Source organism: Chelonoidis abingdonii, chromosome 12 (genome assembly GCF_003597395.2).
Source record: "Chelonoidis abingdonii isolate Lonesome George chromosome 12, CheloAbing_2.0, whole genome shotgun sequence".
Taxonomy (NCBI): domain Eukaryota; kingdom Metazoa; phylum Chordata; order Testudines; family Testudinidae; genus Chelonoidis; species Chelonoidis abingdonii.
In genome coordinates, this window is record NC_133780.1 from 4003415 (window position 1) to 4022770 (window position 19356).

Sequence of the window (19356 nt, forward strand, 5' to 3'; positions counted from 1 at the left end):
ATCAAATACAGGGCATGCTTATAAGAAATAGATAATAAACACGTCTGATTCAAAAGATATTCGATTTAAACTAGTCAGCAAAAGTACACACATGTAATACAACTACAATATAAACCTATTGCCTTTCCTTTTGTACTCAAATTGGTCACACTTGGTACAGAAGGGTAGAAAGAAGCTTGAAATAGAAAGAAAAGCTCTTCACTCATAGCCCGAGAAAACAAAGAAAAGAGAGCAAAGCCAAAAAACCTCCAGAGGTTCCCTCCCCTGCTTTTAAAAATCCAGTATTCCTGATGGCCGCTTGGTCAGGTGTTTGGTTGCCCTTTTCAGTAAAAGAAACATTCCCTTAGACTATCCCATTTAATGACAGTAGCTTGTAATCTGTCACCGCCTCAGAGACCCACACATAATGTTGTCTGACTGGGAATCATACGAGTCCTTGCGGTTCCAATTCGCTTTTGAAATTGGACGTCTTGGTACCTGATCATATTTAGCGATCTGTTAATTCTCTGTTATCTGAATTCAGAAAATCTCACAGATGATAACAAAACTAACTCCCAGAAAACATTATAACGACGCACTTAATGCCTTTTAGGGATGCACACATGTTCCTCTTCCCTTTGTGTAGAACAGATCTCTGTTTCAGGTTATGAAGTCCTCCACCAACCCACCGCCATAGATATATGTGGATTATTTTGGAACTGAAATATTCATGCCTTGCGTGGAATTTCGTTTTGGTGTGTGGTTGATATAGAAACCTGTTATCCTCAGTGCCTCTGCTCAAGACCCTGCTCAAAGCCATGCCCCAACGCAGTCGCTCTTGCACCCTATTACGTGAGGTAAACATTATCACCGTGGACATATTTCTCCACAAATCAGAAGAATACACCATTGTTCTATGATCAAAGACCAACTAATACCACAGGCGAGGCGGTTTTGGATGCCATGTAAGGTGTAAAGCATCAAAAAAGGAGGGACCTGTTAGGGAAAATAACCACACAGCGCTCCTCTCTCGGTACGCGACCCTCATCTCGACCGGCTTCTAGAAATCCAGCTCATAACTTCGCGTTGGGCTCTCTACCTGTAGAATCATATATAGCATGGGCTGCTGAGCATAAGATGTAGTCAGGGGCCCCAAAAGGTACACGGACGCTAGGGAATGTGGGTTGGAAAGGGAACCAGAGAGAATCCATGTTAATTAGAATAAACTAGCGTCGAGCCTGCTGTGCAAAGAAGAAAAGCAGCACAAAGTGCTAAAAACGGGTAAGAAACACACCCAGACTGACCTGGCTACCCAGACTAAAACAGATCGACACAATACGAAAGAAAGCCAGGAAAAATGCTACGTGACGAGTTCCTTGTGACTGTGACTGACACAGATATCCACAATATGTATGCCGATAGGGGCTAATGACTAGTCGATGTTTTGCCACAGCCCAAATAGACAATTTGGTAATTGCACGAGTTCAAGGCTGTTCTCTAGTGTGAGTTTTGCGGTTGTATACAACTATTTAGGTACAGCTCAGTCAACAGTTAGTTTAAGGCATCACGGCAGGCCAAGGGTCTAACAAGACACGCCTTACACTTCATACGCAGTAGAGTGCAGCAATCGGCTAGTACCCAAACACTTCTCTAATGTCGCGCGACGATGTAATCAGATCCAAGGATGACCTCCCGACGGCTAGTAATGGCATTCACAAAAATAATTCGACTCTCGTAGTGGCGTGATCTTTCACCTGATAGTCACAAGCTGAGTGTTCAAAAATTTGGATTTTTTTAAGCAGAAGAATTCTTTATTGTTTCTTTAAACAATCAAACACAGCAAGCAGCAAATATTTGGCCACACACTTCTGAAACCCCAAACCATGTTCAGGTTTTGGCCGACTAATTTCAGCTTTTCAATTAAAAACCCATAACAAATTTTGATGGGAAGCAGACATTGTTTGTGATTTTTTTCTGCTTTTTAAAAACCTCTAGTTTTCGATCCAGAAAAAGTTTTGATGGAAAATATTTGTCCAACCCTTTTAATGAGCTTTAGTGCCTTTTAGCCCTAGCTGATGCTAAGAACCAGTGGTTCCTTGTAAAGAAGTTTTCTCATCCCTCTTCATTTATCACCCCTCCAATGCCATTTTTCAAAATCTTATTTCAAAGCAGAGCTGCAATTTTAACTTTTAGACTCTCGAGTCCCCTCTCATATCAGTTCCCTTTGCATAGGCATCGGGTTTGCTGCAGATCCAGTTTCGCTCAATGTAGCATCTCGAAGAGCTGATGGTGTCTTCACTCAGGAAAGCACATTCAGATTCCCCTCGAATGACAAACCTGGAACAAACAGGTGAGATGACGCTAAGAGACAGACACTCCACGCTTGTGAGGCTACACAGCACTCTCAGGCTCCTCCCTGCTAGGAGAGGAATTTAATGTCTTGAGCCAATCAGGGGGCAGGGAGGACTGGGGTAGCATTTTCAAAAGCATCTAAGCCCCATATTCAAAAGGGACACCAGCACTTAGGCTTAGAACCTCAAAGCTCTGTAAGCTCCTCACTTCCATTTATAAATACCTTTGAGGATCTGGGCCCTAAATGTCATTGAAAGCTAATGACATTTAGGCCCTATGTCAATTTTGAAAGTGGGACGTAGCCATCTAAGTCACTTAGGAGCTTTTGAAAGTTTTACCTTAGAGCTAATTGAAAAAAAAAAAAAAAAGAAAAGAAAAAAATGGCAACTCAGTATCCTTCCCCCAAATTTTTGAGCTCTTGACATTGTTTTCATTCCCCAGGGCTCAAAATGGACCTGGTTTTCATTTCTTTAAAAAGTTTTTGGTCACATTTTTCCCTTCCAAAAATTGTCATCTTTTAACAACAACAATTTTGATTTTCAAAATTGACTGGGAAACAGGACGCAAACAAGACAATGGATCAAAACTTTCAGTACAAAGTTTCAAACATTTAAAAAAAGAACCACGCCAGACATTTTTTCACAAGTTTTCCATTTGGAAAAAAAGGGCCATTTTTTGATATACCCCTCACCTACAAATTTTTAATTCTAGATAAATTTCTGTCAGCTCTAGAAATAGAAAGGATTTAAAGCTCGCCGGCCTGTTTCACCCTGGGGTTGAAATCAATGGAGTTACACCCCAGTTTTACATCAGTGGTGAATCAGGCCTCTATTATTAGAGTTACCCCCTGAGGGTGCTATGTGAGACGATTACACTTAATATATCCAACAAACTCCACACCACTAATTTCTCCTCTGATAAGAAGCCAACTTGCCAGGTCCCAGAAATCCACTCCTGCCCAGCAGGGGAGAACATGAGTGGCAACAGGAGACACAAGACAGGTTGTTCCACATTTCTAAATTGTAGGTCAAGAACCCTGGCTAGCTGCCATCACCACAGCTGGCATTTTACATGACTTCGACCAAAAGCCTGACAGTCGGTAAGAAGAGAAATTAAAGGACTCACGAGTTGTTGAATTCCAAACCACTGGGCCATTTCCACCCCTGACCGAGCTCCCTCCGGAGGCCGATCCATGGATCCATTCTGACCTTAAAGCGCAGCATGAAAATCTTACAAGAAGAAAAGCAAAGGGAGAAGCAGTTATGTGCAAAGGCCACAGACAATCCCACCGAGCATTATCTTCCTGCATTACTGCAGAAGAACAATCAGGACTCCGTGAAATCTGCAGCCACGGAATTCATCGCTGGAGGAAGAATTGTGTTCTACAGTGTCAGCTTTCTTCCCTGAGTCTGCAGAGCGCCTGAGACAATAGCTTTGAGATGGAGGAGCTGCCCAGAATGTGACTTACACATCAATGACTGCCTCAGTCTATAGAGAGTCTGATCTAATAGGTCTGAGAGTGGCATGAACTGTCCTGTGCACCACTATGGTGTGTCAACTCTGAAACCTAAAGATGACTGTGACATTGCACTCCATATGTTTTATGGAAATATGCTGATGAGTGTAAATACGATGTAACTGGAATATGCTTTATGCAAAAGGTCTCTTGTAAGGTATCATAACAAAGGTTATAACGCAATGACTGTATTCCTCCTATTTGTATGCATGTATTATTCTTGTATCTGAAGCTAGAAATATGAAGTACAACTCTGAGGTCCTATTGTAGTTATGCAAAGTGTGGGCCATTAATGGTGGCTTGGAATCTTGATAGCTCCCATTGACTAGGACAATTGACTGTAGATGGCTCTGTTTACCTGCAAGCCCCCACTACCTATGTGCGGGCTAATCCTGAAAGAATGGAGGGGGGCTCACAGGACATGTAAACACATCACGTCAGTCATGGAGAAATCCCCTAGTTACCATCTTAGCTGGAATGAACAAGGATTGTACCAGGGGAAAGATTGGGCTCAGACTAGTATGATACAGCATGGCCAGAGGGCAGCATGAGAGTGTTAGCAGGGGGCCTTATTCCCTGCCAAGGGAGGAAGGTTTGCTTTAAATTAACTAGAACACCTGTAGCCATTTAGAGCACCTGACTCCAATTAGAGCATCTGACTTCAGTCATGTGATATAAAAACCCCCTGCTTACAGTTAGGACAGTGTGGAGTTGAAGGAGGAGGTTTGATTAGGAGCAGAGTGCAGGTTGTAGAATTGGAGAAAGAGAAGGTGGATAGAGAGGAAACAGAAAAGTATTGGAGGAGTGCTGTGGTGGATTGTGAAGTCCAGAAGAAACCCTAGGTAAGGGGCACCAGGCTTGTGTAGAAGGGAGGCAAGAAGCCCTTCACAAGCTGAAGGGTAGGAGAGGGAAGTAACCCAGGGGAAGGAACTGCTAGTTCAAGTGGTTCACCACAACCCTCAGGGCCCCTGGGTTGGGACCTGGAGTAGAGGGTGGGCCCAGGTCCCTCCCTCTCCACTCCCCTCCTCCAAGGATGCTAGTGGAGTAATTAAGAACCGGTTCAGAGGCAAGCAATAGCGCCCTGAACCTACCCCAGAGAAGAGAAAGCGTGAGACCCAGCAGAACAGTACTGGCAGTTTGCCACACTAGAAAGGAATGTAGTCAGTGAAAGATGCTTATTGGAACATCTCTAAGGATGAGATTTACCTGTATTTGGTTCCCTAATGTATTAGGGTTAGACTTGTGTGTTTTGTTTTATTTTGCTTGGTAAATTACTTTGTTCTGTCGGTTACTATTTGGAACCACTTAAATCCTCCTTTTTATACTTAATACATTAACTTTTGTTTATTAATTAACCCAGAGTAAGTGATTAGTATCTGGGGGAGCAAACAGCTGTGCATCTCTCTCTATCAGTGTTATAGAGGGTAGACAATTTATGAGTTTATCCTGTATGAGCTTTGCACAGAGTAAAGCTGATTTATTCAGGGTTTAGATCCAATTGGGAACTGGGTGCTGGAGATAGGTGACCTACTGAGCAGTTTTTGGTTAGAGTCTGCAGCTTTGGGGGCGTGGACCAGACCTGGGTCTGTGTTGCATCAGGCTTGTGTGTCTGGCTCAACAAGGCAGGGTTCTGGAGTCCCAAGCTGGCAGGGAAAATGGCTGAGGTAAATTCAGCACATCAGGTGACAGTCCCAAGGGGGTCTCTGTGACTAAACCCGTCACTATGACAATTTAGGCATTGTCAATACATAAGATGTGCAACAAGTCAATCACCTTCCAGTGAGCAGCCTTGTGATTTTGGGGGAAGCTTCTTATTCCCCTCCTGCACCAGCAACTAGACCCTCTGGGGCTGAAACCAAGCATGAAAATTTATGTGCTAAGATTTTTTTTTGAAGAAAGTTAGAAGGCATTTAATTGGGGGAAGGGAGAACTAGATTCATAATGGGGCAGGGACAGTCTTTTCATTTTGTGTTTGTCTATGATGAGGGCCCCTAGGTGCTACAGTGATAAATATTATTATTATTAATTGAAATGGCCCGACAACCTTCTGTGAAATCTCTGCCAGGACTTCATTAAAAGAGGCAGATTCAAAATTAACTACCAGAATTTCCATTCCACTTGGTCTCCTGCCACTAAAGGCACCAGTAGCTTTGCTAATGAGCTGTGGGACTGGGGCCCTGGCATGACTCATTCCTGACTATTCCAAACTCTGTGTGTTGTGGTGTGTGTGTGTGTGTATGTATGTGTATATATATATATATATATATATATATATATATATATTTCCTTCTTACCAGGTCATGCTCGCTGTCAATCACAGCCAGGGAGGCATTGAGTGCTGAGCACTGGCTCTGGCTGTAGGTCCAATTCCCTTCCATCTGTGAGAAATAATAGCATTTCCCTCGGTACCCAATCCAGCTGCCTGGGCAGGAGGGGCCTGGACAGGAGGCGGCAGGGGAAGGAGAACTGGTCACATGGGATCTGGTTGTCAGCACTGAAAGTAAGAGTGTGAGAACAGTTAGATTCTCTCTTCTACTTCTGGACTGGGAACCGGAATAAGCCCCAAAGATTCAGGCTTTGTGGAAGGAAAGAGGTAGTTCATGGTTTCAACTACAGCTGGTCAGAAAATGGGTTTCCACCCCCTGCAGAAAACGCTGAATTTTTGGCGATCAAACTCCCAGATATTTTGATTTGGAAATGCTTCTGCAGTGTCTCATGGGAGTAGTAGTTTGAGTGCCTCATTTCCCCATTCTCTATATTCCAAGGCTCCCTGGTCAGACTACATCTTCCATGATGTGCCCCAATCTCTCATCTTGGTGATGGGAAGTGTTGCATCATGGGAGTCCCTGGCTATAATGTATTATAGGGATGTAGTCCAGCTGGCAAACCCAGCCCATAAAGGAGAATGTTGCCAGGTGTCTGATTTTCAACTGGAAAGTCCAGTCGAAAAGGGATCTGTGCAGTGCTGACCGCACACCAAAAATGCGGTTACTGCAGTAACCATGATTGGTCTCTGCCACCACGAGGGTGGGAAGAGCAGCTGCTGCTGGGAGGAGGAGGGATCCTGATTCCTGACAGCGCACAGTGCTTGAGGAGCTGGACCGACAGCCAGGGTGGCTGCCTGTGATGGCCCATCCCGCCTTCTCATCCCCCCAGGGCCCTGGCTCTCTCCGGCCCCTTGCTCCAGGGACAAACTCCACCCCCCAACCCCAGTCCCACTGAGCTTCAATTGAGCAAGCAGGCAGGCTCCACATGAACTTTCAGCTGAAAACTTTCTGGTTTTCCATCATTTGGTTTTTCAATGGGAGAGGGGGGAAAAATCGTTTTCCATAAGACGCAGGGGGAGGGGTAGCTCAGTGGTTTGAGCATTGGCCTGCTAAACCCAAGGTTGTGAATTCAGTCCTTGAGAGGGCCACTTAGGGATCTGGAGCAAAAACCAATACTTGGTCCTGCTAGTGAAAGCAGAGGGCTGGACTCAATGACCTGTCAAGGACCCTTCCAGTTCTAGGAGATAAATAAATAATTGGAGATATACCTATTTTCATTAAAAATTTCATTAAGGCAAAACCTCATGAAATAGGCAGCATCTTTTAGCAGATTTCTGTAAGAAATCAGGCTCTGGCAGTTAGGAACACACTTTCTATAACTCTCTACTGCAGAGTTTGTTACATCTTTCTTTGAAGTATCTGGCCATCTTCAGAGACTGGAGAGAGGTGGACCTCAGGTCTGACCCAGTCTGACAACATTCCTAAAGCATTACAAGGTACATTACATCTGCAAATGGACACAACAGTTGTGGGGGGGGAGATGAACTGGCTGTACATTAGGGGCTAGGTGGAGGATGGGGAACAGCCTCCTGGCCGTATACCCTACAGAAGAAAAGGGATAGGTCAGGGGAAGATGCGTCTTAGATAAAGCCTTTTTGAGAACTGCTGGAATGGGAGAGACTGGTCCTGTGATCAAGGCTCTGGGCTAGGACTTGGAAGCTCTGCGTTCAAATACTCTCTCTGCCACTGACTGCTGGACTTCCAAGGGAGACCTCTGATTTTTCAGCTGCCTGACTTCAAATGCCTCAGCAGGGTTGAATCCCATGATCCCCACAGACTTCATGGTTGTGAGTACCCAGCACCTTTAACGATCAGGCCCCTTTAAGTAGTCTCTAGTCAGCCAGCCAAACTAATACAATTAATCAACCAGAGGCCACTTTTGAGAACTACAGCCCTAGTCTCTGTCTCAGTTTCCCCACTTCTAAAATAGAGATGGTAATAATTCCCTGGCCTGGGGGAGGGCGGGGGGACAGGACAAATGTCCCTGGTTAAATCCTTTACTACCTGCGAGGTGCTCAGCTACTACCGTGCTGGGGCGGAGCAAAGTAGAACCTCCACAGCCAGAAGCCATGAGGACAATGTGAGAGTTTGTAGCAATCCCAGCGCTCAGAGAACGCAAAGACTGGGGGAAGCAAAGGTGGCCACACACCTGCTAAAATGATGAGAGTTATAGCCACAGCTGTGCCTGCGATTCCAGCTAGGACTTTGAGACGAGTGGCCGTCCCACATGTACACACAGGAACTGAAAGAGAAAGAGACATGAATCCCTAGGGCTGTTCTGGTGGAGGAACTAGCCAGTCACTAGACTTATTAGCCAACAAAAAAAAACCTGGTTGATTTGCTGTTAACCCTTAACGTTGAGAAAGGGGAACAAGAGTGAAAATTTTATATAGGCCACTCAGTTATCAGTAATAGAGCTAGTCTGAAAATGGCTTTTTTAATCCCTTGGGGATAGTTGAAAAAAAATAGAAAAAGAAGCTTTAATCAAACTTTTCCAAGGAAATTTTTTATTTTTCACTTCTCCCTCCCGCCCCCAGCAAAACTATTTTTATTTGGAAATACCATCATAGTGACTCATGGGTGTTGTAGTTCAAATGTCTCATGCCCGAATTTTCCTCTATAGGAGGTGCTCCCTGACCAGACTATAGCTCCCATGATGTCTCAGGGTCCCCCTTCTTTGCAAGAGAGTCTCTGATTGTGGTGCATCATGGGAGATGTACTCCAGATGCAGAGCCCAGCCCATAAAGACTGGGGACATGAAGCAACTGAACTACAACTCCCATGAGGCACTGTGGCAACATTTCCAAACAGAAATCTATTTCCAAAGGAAGCAGACATGTTTAGGGGAAAAAAAAGTTTGTTAAAAGATCCCAGCTTAGATGGAAAATTTTCCACAGAAAAATGTGATTCTTCATCAAAAGCCTGAATGCCTGAAAACAGAAATATTTTGATTTGGAAATGCTGCTGCAGCGTCTCATGGGAGCCTGGCCCATGCAGGAGAATGGGCGCATGGAAGCACTCGATATCCCCTGATGTACCACCTCTCCAAGAGGGGAGACTGCAGTGCTTAATGGGAAATGTAATTCAACCAGGCAGCTGGGCCTTTACAGGGGAATGAAGGCATGAAGTACCCAAACTACAACTCCCACGAGGCACAATGGCAGAATTTCCAAATCAAAGCACGTTGGGTTTTGAATTTTTCCCTCCCACCCCATCCCCCCCAAATAAAAGGTGGGACCCAAAGAAACAAAAAACACACACACCCAACCTCCCTCCCACACACATTTTCCCAGTAGCTGTAGTGCTGAGCTCTTCTGAAAATCTGGTTGAGGACCATTGAAAATTCTGGCCTAAACACTTATCTACTGTTACTTTTCCAGGTAAGTAATTGTTGTAGCTACCACAAGGATGTTGTGGGATTGTGTTTGGGCCAGGGAAATTACAAGATACTCTTTCTATTAAGAGATGGTCTGTGCTCCAAGAGTGTGAGAGATGTCCCTGACTTACAACATCTCAACATTAACCCTGACTGGCATAACAAGAAACACATTTATCATTCAAATGAGGAACTCTCGTTCTGATATCAACACACACAATCCTGCGGGTTATTGCCAGAGACAAGACACGCAAAGCGTGCAGCCATTGGCCTAAATACTTATGTTGTAATTTGGCTTACCCTTCTGTTCATTATACAGAACGCTTTCCTCTCGCTGGATGGGTGACTTGGTGCTTTGAGTCTCCGGCCAAATCAATTTTTCCCCTGCCAAAGTAAAGACAAGTCCCAAGTAGCAACAAACCACAGCAGAAGGAGACATGGACTCTAGAGTTTTATGCCAGCTGAGGATCTGGCCCGAAATATCCAACACCCTTTCGTTCTGTGGTGTCTCTGTTCTGTCTCAGCTCTGTCTGGAACTTCTTTGGCTTATTTTGAAAGGTGCTGAGCCACTGCAAACTCCCACAATGGTTCCTCACCCCTGTGAAAGCTGGACCCATCCCTGATGCTCAGGAACCAATCCCGGCTGAGCAGGGCCGCCCAGAGGATTCCTGGGGCCGTCAGCGGCGGGCGGCTCTGGTGGACCTCCCGCAGGCGTCCCTGCGGAGGGTCCGCTGGTCCTGGGGCTCCGGTGGAGCATCCACAGGCACGCCTGCGGGAGGTCCACCGAAGCCACGGGACCAGCGGACCCTCCACAGCCATGCCTGCGGGAGGTCCACCGGAGCCGCGGGACCGGCAAGCGGCAGGGCGCCCCCCGCGAGGCAAAATGTCTAGAGCCAGCCCTGTTCGGCAGTGGGGGGCCCTTCCGTTCTGGGACCCGCTGCCGAAGTGCCCCGAAGACCCGCGGCGGGGGCCCCCACCGGCGAATTACCGCCAAAGCAGGACCCACTGCCGAAGTGCAGCCTGCTCTTCGGCACTAATTTGTTGGCGGGGGGCCCCTGCAGTGGGTCTTGGGGGCACTTCGGCAGCGGGTCATGGAACGGAAGGGCCCCCTGCCACCGAATTACCGCCGAAGACTGGGTTGCACTTCGGTGGCAGGTCCCGCTTCTGCGGTAATTCGCTAGCGGGGGGTCCTTCCGCTTCGGAGCGGAAGGACCCCCCCACCGGCGAAGACTGGGAGCGGAAGAAGCTCCAGGGCCCGGTCCCGCAAGAGTTTTCCGGGGCCCCCGGAGCGAGTGAAGGACCCCACTCCAGGGGCCCTGAAAAACTCTCGTGGAGGCCCCTGAGGAGCCCAGGGCCTGGGGCAAATTGCCCCTCTAGCCCCCCCGCCCGAGCAGCCCTGCAGCTGAGACCACATTTCCTCCCCACCCCCCAACAAAGAAAAAGAGGTAGGAGGGACCGTCAAATTACCTGACTTCTGCTTCTCTGGGTCCACATGTTGATACTGAATGGCCATCATCTCCATTTTTGCTCTCAGAACAGAACTGGCTGGGAACCAAAACGTCCGTGTCTCCTGACCAACTTTTCCAGGTCAGCTGTAACAATCCCAGATCTAGGCTCTTTCCTTTCAAAGGCTCCTCCAGTAGGTGACAGTGTCTGACCAGTTCTTATATACCAGGCTAAAACAGGATGGACAAGAGCTCACTGGCTTGGATTAAATTAAATTACAGTGACATTTCAGAATAGGTGGAAATTATTCAAACTGCCGGAAGTCAGCGTATTGAGCAGACTGCCACAATGGGTCAGGAGAGTTTTGTGGCTGTATCTACGCTGTGAGCACTCCCCTGCGCATCTCACATGTAAAGGAGTCTCCCCTTAGAGCTACAGCTACAGCCCCTAGGGGGCACTTGGGAGAGTTCAGAAAACAGATACAGTAACTCCTCACTCAAGGTTGTGGTTATGTTCCTGAAAAATGCAACTTTATGCGAAACTATGTTAAGTGAATCCAATTTCCCCATATGATTTAATGTAAATGGGGGGTTAGGTTCCAGGGGGAAAAAATTTAACAGACAAAATTATATACATATACATATACAGTATAAGTTTTAAACAATCTTAAACTGTTTAATACTGTACACTGCAATGATGATTATGAAACTTGGGTGAGGTGGTGAAGTCAGAGGGTGGGATATTTCCCAGGGAATGCTGTACTGCTACATGATGAACTAGCACTCAGCTGAGCCCTCAAGGGTTAATAGGCTGTTGTTAATGTAGCCTCACACTCTACAAGGCAGCATGGACTGAGACAGGAGGGAGGAAACACAACAGATGTAGGGCAGTGGCTGCAAACACTTCCCTGCTAAAACTGAATGTGATGATGAGCCCAAGCCATCCAGCTGGAGCGCACCACTCCGTCCTCCTGACAGCACATGCACAGCTGCACAGGTGCTGACTTTCCAAAGTGCTGGGGTGGGTGCATGAGTGAGAAAGAGAGACATGCATTGCCCCTTTAAGCACACTGATCCCACTTCAAGTACATTGCCCTTTTAAGCAAATCAGCCAGTTCAGACAGGAAGCAACAGCTTCCAGCAAGCTTCCCCTCCCCCGTTCTGTTCTTGAGCCCTGTCCCCTCCTCCACTTTGTGAAGAGGGGATAGGGAGCAGGGGGACATCCTGACATCAGCACCCCTTTCCACCCCTCCCCCAGCAAGCCAGAGGCTCCCAGGAGCAGCTCCAAGGCAGGGGGCAGGGCAGTGGCAGTAGGGACAGCTGAACTGCTGCTGAGCAGCTGCTGAGCCACATACCTTGGCTTACAGGGAATTTAGGGGAGCTGATTGGGGGCGGCTGCTGACCCTCCCCCCCAGTTCTAATCCCCACAAGGAGGGGCTGCTCTTCCAGAGAATCCTGCCAGCAGTGGACAAAACAGGCAGCTGCCAAATGACATTATAAGGGAGCATTGCGCAAGTTTAAACGAGCTCGTTCCGAGCTTGTTCCCTAATAGATCAGCAAGGAAACAATGTTAACCAGGACAACGTTAAGTGAGCAGTTACTGGACATTTATTCTTTAAATCCAGCCACAGAATTCTCTCCACTTCCCAACTGTAACATGTCAGGTTGCAACTGAACTATTTTAATATTTGACATTTCACCAATAAAAATCTGTGAATAAAACCCATTTTCCAACCCATTCTAGTTGCAAAACTGTTTCCACGACAACTGTCCTCCCAAACCTCATATTTTCAGGCACTCAAAACTTTCTGAAACATTCACAATTGTAGCTGGAATTTTCCTCTGCCCATTTTTTTGGGTGGAGAGAAGTTTCTACAAAAGCATGCTTAGTTCAACATCTAACGAACAGGGTGCTAAAGAAGAGAGAGTCAAAACATTAAAGAAAATGTTCATAGAAAATATCAAAATTGGTAAGTTATGCTATATTCAAAATAGATCATTTGAGTGGGTTTTTTCCGAAAATATTTTTCCTTTTTCTTTTTTCCTTCTTCTTTCCCCTTTTTAATTTTTTTTTATTTTTCCTCTTAACCACCCCAATCATGAAAAAAAAATGTTTTTGAAATGACCAGGGGTGGGGGGAGAGAATGAGGGAATTATGGGTAGTAAAGTTAAGCCCATGCTTAAGTTTTTGCAGGATCACGGCCAAATCTAGGGTATGTCGACACTATATCCACTGCATCTGTGCCACAGTGTAGATGCTTCATACATCGATGGAAGGGGATATTTTGTTGCTGTAGTTCAGTGGCTCTCAAGCTTTCCAGATGACTGTACCCCTTTCAGGAACCCAATCTGTCTTGTGTACCCCCAAGTTTCACCTCACTTAAGATACTTGCTTACAAAATCAGACATAAAAACGCAAAAGTGTCACAGCCACTATGACTGAAAAATTGCTACTTTCTCTTTTTTACCATATAATTATAAAAAAAAATCAGTTGGAATATAAATATTGTACTTGCATTTCAGTGTATAGAGCAGTGTAAAAAAGTCAGAGTCTGTATGAAATTTTAGTTTGTACTGACTTTGCTGGTGCTTTTTACGTAGCCTGTTGTAAAATCAGGCAAATGTCTAGATAAGTTGACATACTCCCCTGGAAGACCTCTGCATATCACACGTACCCCTGATTAACTACACGCAGTGTTCTCAGTCCACCTCTCCAAGAGGTGGTAGCTAGGTTGACTGAAGAATTCTTCCGTTGACCGAGCCATGTCTACACTAGGTTTGGCTGACATAACTACCTCACACAGGGTGTGAAATTTTTCACACCCCTGAGCAACACCGCTAGGCCCTATCATTTTTAAGTGTAGACCAGGGCACAGTCTCAGTGCGAAGACTCCAAGTGATGACGAATTAAGGTGCTCACTCACCTGTTCACTAGCTGACCTTTTCCACACTTGAAGTAAACGCCTTTTTGATCTTGCAACCTCTGTGTGGGAGCGCCACCCCTGGGCGACTGCTAGCTACCCATTTTGCTGTAATAGGTGAAGCCCCCACAGCACTTCCTTCCAGGGTCGCAGTGTGTTGTCACAACTACCAATGCTCTTGGATTTCCGTGCGCCGATTGCTTGCTTGCGATCAGGCCTGTTAGAGATAAGAGTGGTTGGTTGGAGCAGCTTTCATTATCTACGGTTCGGTAAAAGCCCCATTTTGGGTAAGTAGTAAGGGAGGAATTAAGAGACATGCTGGATAAAGAACAGCCACATTTTCAGCAGTAGCCTCTGATTTTTGGTTGTCAAATACCAAATACTCCTCCCACATCACAGTCCAGCACTGCGGACTCCTAGTATCCACTACATTCAACACCCGTCCCTCTGCAGTTTGGCCCCGCTGAAGAACAGTACCCGCTCCACTGTACTCCAAAGGAGAAGGTTGGATATGATCCCTGGACATACAGAAATCTTTAGCCGTCCCGGGACCCCACCTCTGCCTGGGACCTCCCCTTATCCCCCCTCACTGCTGATGGGTTTTGTTTGTTTGTTTGATTCTCTCCTCTGGTTGTTTTTTTTTTTTTTAGTAAAACAATTGTGTTGGTTTGGAAGCAATCTTTATTCTATTAATTGAACAAACAGAGCCCTGCAAAACAACAGATAATTATGTTAAAACTTCATATTGCATCATCTGCACCAAAAACAATCAGCCCCTAGCATTACAAGCACTGCAGTCTCGAGCATAGCAACAAATATTAGTAGCTTTCAGCTTCAAATTGCTGCCTCATCGCATCCCTGATGCTTATGGCCCCACGCTGTGCCCCTCTATATAGCCCTGATCTCTGGCTGTTCAAACTGAGCCTCCAGGCACTGAGCTTCAGCAGTCCAGCCCTGAGTGAAGCTTTCACCCTTCCCTTCACAAATATTATGGAGTGTACAGCATGCGGCTATAAGCACAGGCATATTGTCATTAGCCAGGTCCAGCTTCCCATACAGGCATCGCCAGGGCCGGCACTACCATTTAGGCGACCTAGGCAATGGCCTAGGGAGCCATAATTTTGGGGGGGCGCTATTTTGCCGGGGGGGGGGCGGCACGCGGGTCCGGTGGACCTACCGCAGTCATTTTGGCGGACGGTCCGCTGCTGGAAAGGCTCCGGTGGAGCTGCCGCAGTCATTTCGGCGGGCGGTCCGCTGCTGGAAAGGCTCCGGTGGAGCTGCCGCAGTCATTTCAGTGGACGGTCCGCTGGTCTAAAGGCTACGGTGGAGCTGCCGCAGTCATTTCGGCGGACGGTGCGCTGGTCTAAAGGCTGCGGCGGACCTACCGCAGTCATGCCTGCGGCAGCTCCACCAGAGCCTTTCCAGCAGCGGAGACCGCCCGCCGAAATGACTGCGGCAGCTCCACCGGAGCCTTCCAGCAGCGGACCGCCCGCCGAAATGACTGCGGCAGCCCACCGGAGCCTTTCCAGCAGCGGACTGCCCGCCGAAATGACTGCGGCAGCTCCACCGGAGCCTTTCCAGCAGCGGACTGCCCGCCGAAATGACTGCAGCAGCTCCACCGGAGCCTTTCCAGCAGCGGACCGCCCGCCGAAATGACTGCGGTAGGCCCACCGGACCCCGGGGGGCGGCGAAATGGCCGTCCACCTAGGGCGTCAGAAACCCTGGTGCTGCTCCTGGGCATCGCCAGTGGGCTTTTAAATGGCCAAAAGCACACTCCACAGTCATTCTGCACTTGCTCAGCCGTTGTTGAACTGTTTCTTGCTGCTGTCAAGTTGCCCCATGTATGGTTTCATGAGCATTAAGGGGTAGGCAGGGTCTCCCAGGGTCACAATGGGCATTTCGACTTTCCCTACAGTGATTTCTGGTCGGGGAAGAAAGTCCCTGCTTGCAGCTTCCTGAACAGGCCAGTGTTCGGAAAGATGTGGGCATCATGCACCTTTCCGGACCAGCCTGCGTTAAGGTCTGTGAAACGCCCACAGTGATCCACAAGCACCTGGAGAACCATTGAGAAATACCCCTGGCAATTAATGTACTCGGTGGCTAGGTGGTCTGGTGCCAGAATTGGAATATGCGTCCCCATTTATCGGCCCTCCGCAGTTAGGGAAACCCATTTGTGCAAAGCCAGCCATAATGTCCTGCACGTTGCCTAGAGTCATGCTCTTTCTGAGCAGGATGCGATTAATAGCCCTGCACACTTCTGTCAACACAGGTCCAACGGTCGACTTTCCCATTCCAAATTGATTAGCTACTGATTGGTAGCAGTCTGGAGTAGCCAGCTTCCACAGTGCAATTGCCACGCACTTCTCCAGTGACAGGTCAGCTCTCGTTCTCGTGTCCTTTCGCCGCAGGGCTGGGGCGAGCTCACCACACAGTCCCATGAAAGTGATTTTCCTCATCCAAAAGGGGAGGTTCTTTCTCCAGGCAGGGGCTCAGTGGGGGATTTCTGGGATGGGCTCTGCTGCTTAGTTGGCTCAGGTTCTGTGTGAGCCGCCCATGCACTGTTTCCAGAAATTTTCTGGGCAACAGCTAAACAATTAAGATGCAAGACCAACAGAAGGCAAATCTCTGAGTTCTCCCCTGAGCCTCTCCCCTGGGTTTGGAACTTGGCCCAGACACCAGGGTGTGGTTGTTTAGTTAATGTCTGCACAGAAGTTAAGTACAGGAAGAGAGGAGGGGTAAGAATACAAACATCAGGCCTTTGACCGAAACACCATTTTAAATGCATACGCAGCAATTAATTTTACACAGATCCCCCACACACGCACCCACTAATCCACAGCAGCCACCCCCTGGAGAGGGGGTATGGCCAATTCACTGTCCCCCCAGCCTTCGGGCTTGACCCAAGTGCAGTGCTAATTCTGTTCTCATTTAGAAACTTCCCTCCACGCACCCAGGCACCTACACACTCTTCTGCGTATCTCCTACAACCCCCGCTTTACTCGCCTCCCCCAAGGATATCCCTCTTAAATCCCCAAGCCTCAGACTTTGACCGTGGGACTAATCACCCCCCTTTAGGGTTGCCAACCCTCCAGGATTGTTTTGGAGTCTGCAGGAATTAAAGATTAATTAATTGAGGAATTATGTCAGGTGGTGAAACCTCCAGGAATACGTCCAATCAAAATTGGCAACCCTGTCCCCCTTTCATCTCCTAAATGGATTTTTACTGAAGTCCTAACCAGCCCTGAAACAAACTGGACTAAAAAAACCTAAGTTTATGCATCAATCTGCCCTCCTGTTCCAATTTTGCTCCTGCTCATGCCTGTGGAACTCCAGTGTCATTCTGGATTTACAGGAGGGTAACTAAGAGCAGAAACTAGTCCTACCTTCATCCACTTCAGTGGGGTCACTTTGCACTGACACCAAAGCCACAGGTAGAAATTTGGCCCAGAAACCATTGACTTTAATGGGGCCGCTCTGGATTATAGCAGCCCCCCAGAATACAATCTCTAGTTTTGTTTTGGCCTATCACTGCTGTTACATATTTCTCACACACAGCCAAGATAAAAACTCAGCTCAGGTAATACAGCAGAAACACTCAGGGACTGATCCACCGCTGCCCGCTCCTTGTTCTCTCTTCTACACAGAGCACAGTGGATATCTAATGGTACCACACCAGCATGGGAGCACTTTATTCTCACTTGACATTAAAATCACCACCACCACCACGAAGCACAGGGCAAGAGAAACCAGGCCCAAGGAAATGAAGTGTTCAAACAACTAGAATATCCCATTAGAAGCAAATTCCACTATTGGTGACAGGTTTCAGTGCTAGCCGTGTTAGTCTGTATCAGCAAAAAATAGAGGCATCCTTGTGGCACCTTAGAAACTAACACATTTATTTGGGCACGGACTCCTCGGGGGTTGTTTTTTGTTTGTTTTTGTTTTCCACTATTGGTGTTTAGCATGAAACAGGAAAAATCCATAACCCTGCTCCTCAGACGCTGGCAAATTCCTTAATATTGAACTGACGTTTATCAACATACCCATGTTCCCTCGCACAGCCCCTACCTTCCTCTGCTAACTTCCAAACAGCCAGAGGCCCCTTCTCCGCCTAACCTCGACACACAATTGTGCACTGGATTAACACAACCATTTCCGTTAAACCAGTGTGAACACTCTACTCCTGTTCCTTTTGTGGATACAGACTAACATGACTGCTACTCTGAAACCCCTGTGTTGACACCCTAGTAACCTGTTCCCAATGAAGCCGAGTTAAACCAGAAAAAAAAACCCTGCTTTTAAACCAAACTAAGAGCATTTCCAGGGGCTTAACAAGCTCAGTTTAAATTCACACTGTCGGTGCGATTTTCCTACACAAACAAGCCCTGAATCTAAGTAAACCCGAGTTTGTTTTTCCTGTTTTAGCTCACGGCCATTGAACTCAAACGACTGGGGAGGGTCTGGACCCCCCCTTCGCAAATCTGTTGGCTAATCTGAGTTGACTGGCAGTCAGTTAACAAGTTAAAAGCCTATAAAGAAATAAGGCCTGTGGGTGCTCAGAGCCAGTCTGGTAGCAGCCCCACACACACTACCCCTCTCCATGCCCTAACGGCCTCACACCCCCCAGCCACGCTGGCTGTCTATGGAGCTCACTCTCCCTTCTGGTCCCACCCTAGGCTGACTGCCCCTTTTGCCCAAGCCCCTGTAACAGAAGAGCCGCCACTTACCCTAACCCTTGCAGCAGCAGCAGCAGCTCTGCAGAAGTGAAACAAACACAGAAATGAACCACCACTGCTACCCCTGACTTCATGGAAAAAACCAACAGATCTGCATAGCCCCACCCCTTATGTCCCACCCCAAGGGTCACAACAGCCCAGAGCTGGGGCCCATCCTACTGCAACTGATCGTCTGTCTGAAAGGGGTGAGGGTGTTGGTAAAGAATTATTAGAATAGTTAGTCTGTCAGGGGTGTGAAAAATCCACATCCCTGAGACAACAGCTATACCAACCTAACCCCTGTGTAGACAGCGCTGTTCTCCCATCGACTTAGCTATTGCCTCATAGGGATGGATTACCTACCCCAACAGGAGAACCCTCCCTCTGGCATAGGCAGTGTCTGCACTAACCTGCTGCCTGCAGCCAATGTAAAGGAGCCCCAAATGTGGGATCTGCAATCTGGGCATTTTCCCAACTGAGTAGGTGGTGCCTGCTGTATCAGTGACCCGGCAGAGGAAGTACTGCTGCTTCACTCAGCATTCACCAGAGCTGCTTGAAAAAATTAAGGGTCCCAGGTTGGAAATATTTATGCATGTGTTTAATTTATACTACTGCAAGTAATTCCACTGATGCCCTTGGGGCTGTTCCCAGGAGTAAAGTCAAGCACATGCTTAAGTGTTTGCAGGATCAGGGTCTAAAAAATGTTTTGAGGGGGAAAATATTCA

At 47.3% G+C, this 19356-nt stretch overlaps 2 protein-coding genes across 3 annotated transcripts in view; one reads left to right on the top strand and one right to left on the bottom strand.

Annotated features, from left to right (window-relative positions):
- The window catches only part of LOC116829207 (C-type lectin domain family 2 member D-like), a 276193-nt gene that overhangs the window by 19824 nt on the left and 237013 nt on the right, over positions 1-19356 (top strand). The gene's annotated exons all lie outside the window — the stretch shown is intronic.
- LOC116829190 (C-type lectin domain family 2 member D-like) lies at positions 1804-18728 on the bottom strand. Its single transcript, XM_032787890.2, has 8 exons — positions 18644-18728; positions 13920-14133; positions 11018-11226; positions 9851-9934; positions 8324-8416; positions 6142-6341; positions 3457-3560; positions 1804-2316 (listed from the first exon to the last, which is right to left on the bottom strand). The coding sequence occupies exons 3-8, from the start codon at positions 11070-11072 to the stop codon at positions 2169-2171; spliced, it is 684 nt and encodes a 227-aa protein (XP_032643781.1). The 5' UTR covers positions 11073-11226; positions 13920-14133; positions 18644-18728; the 3' UTR covers positions 1804-2168.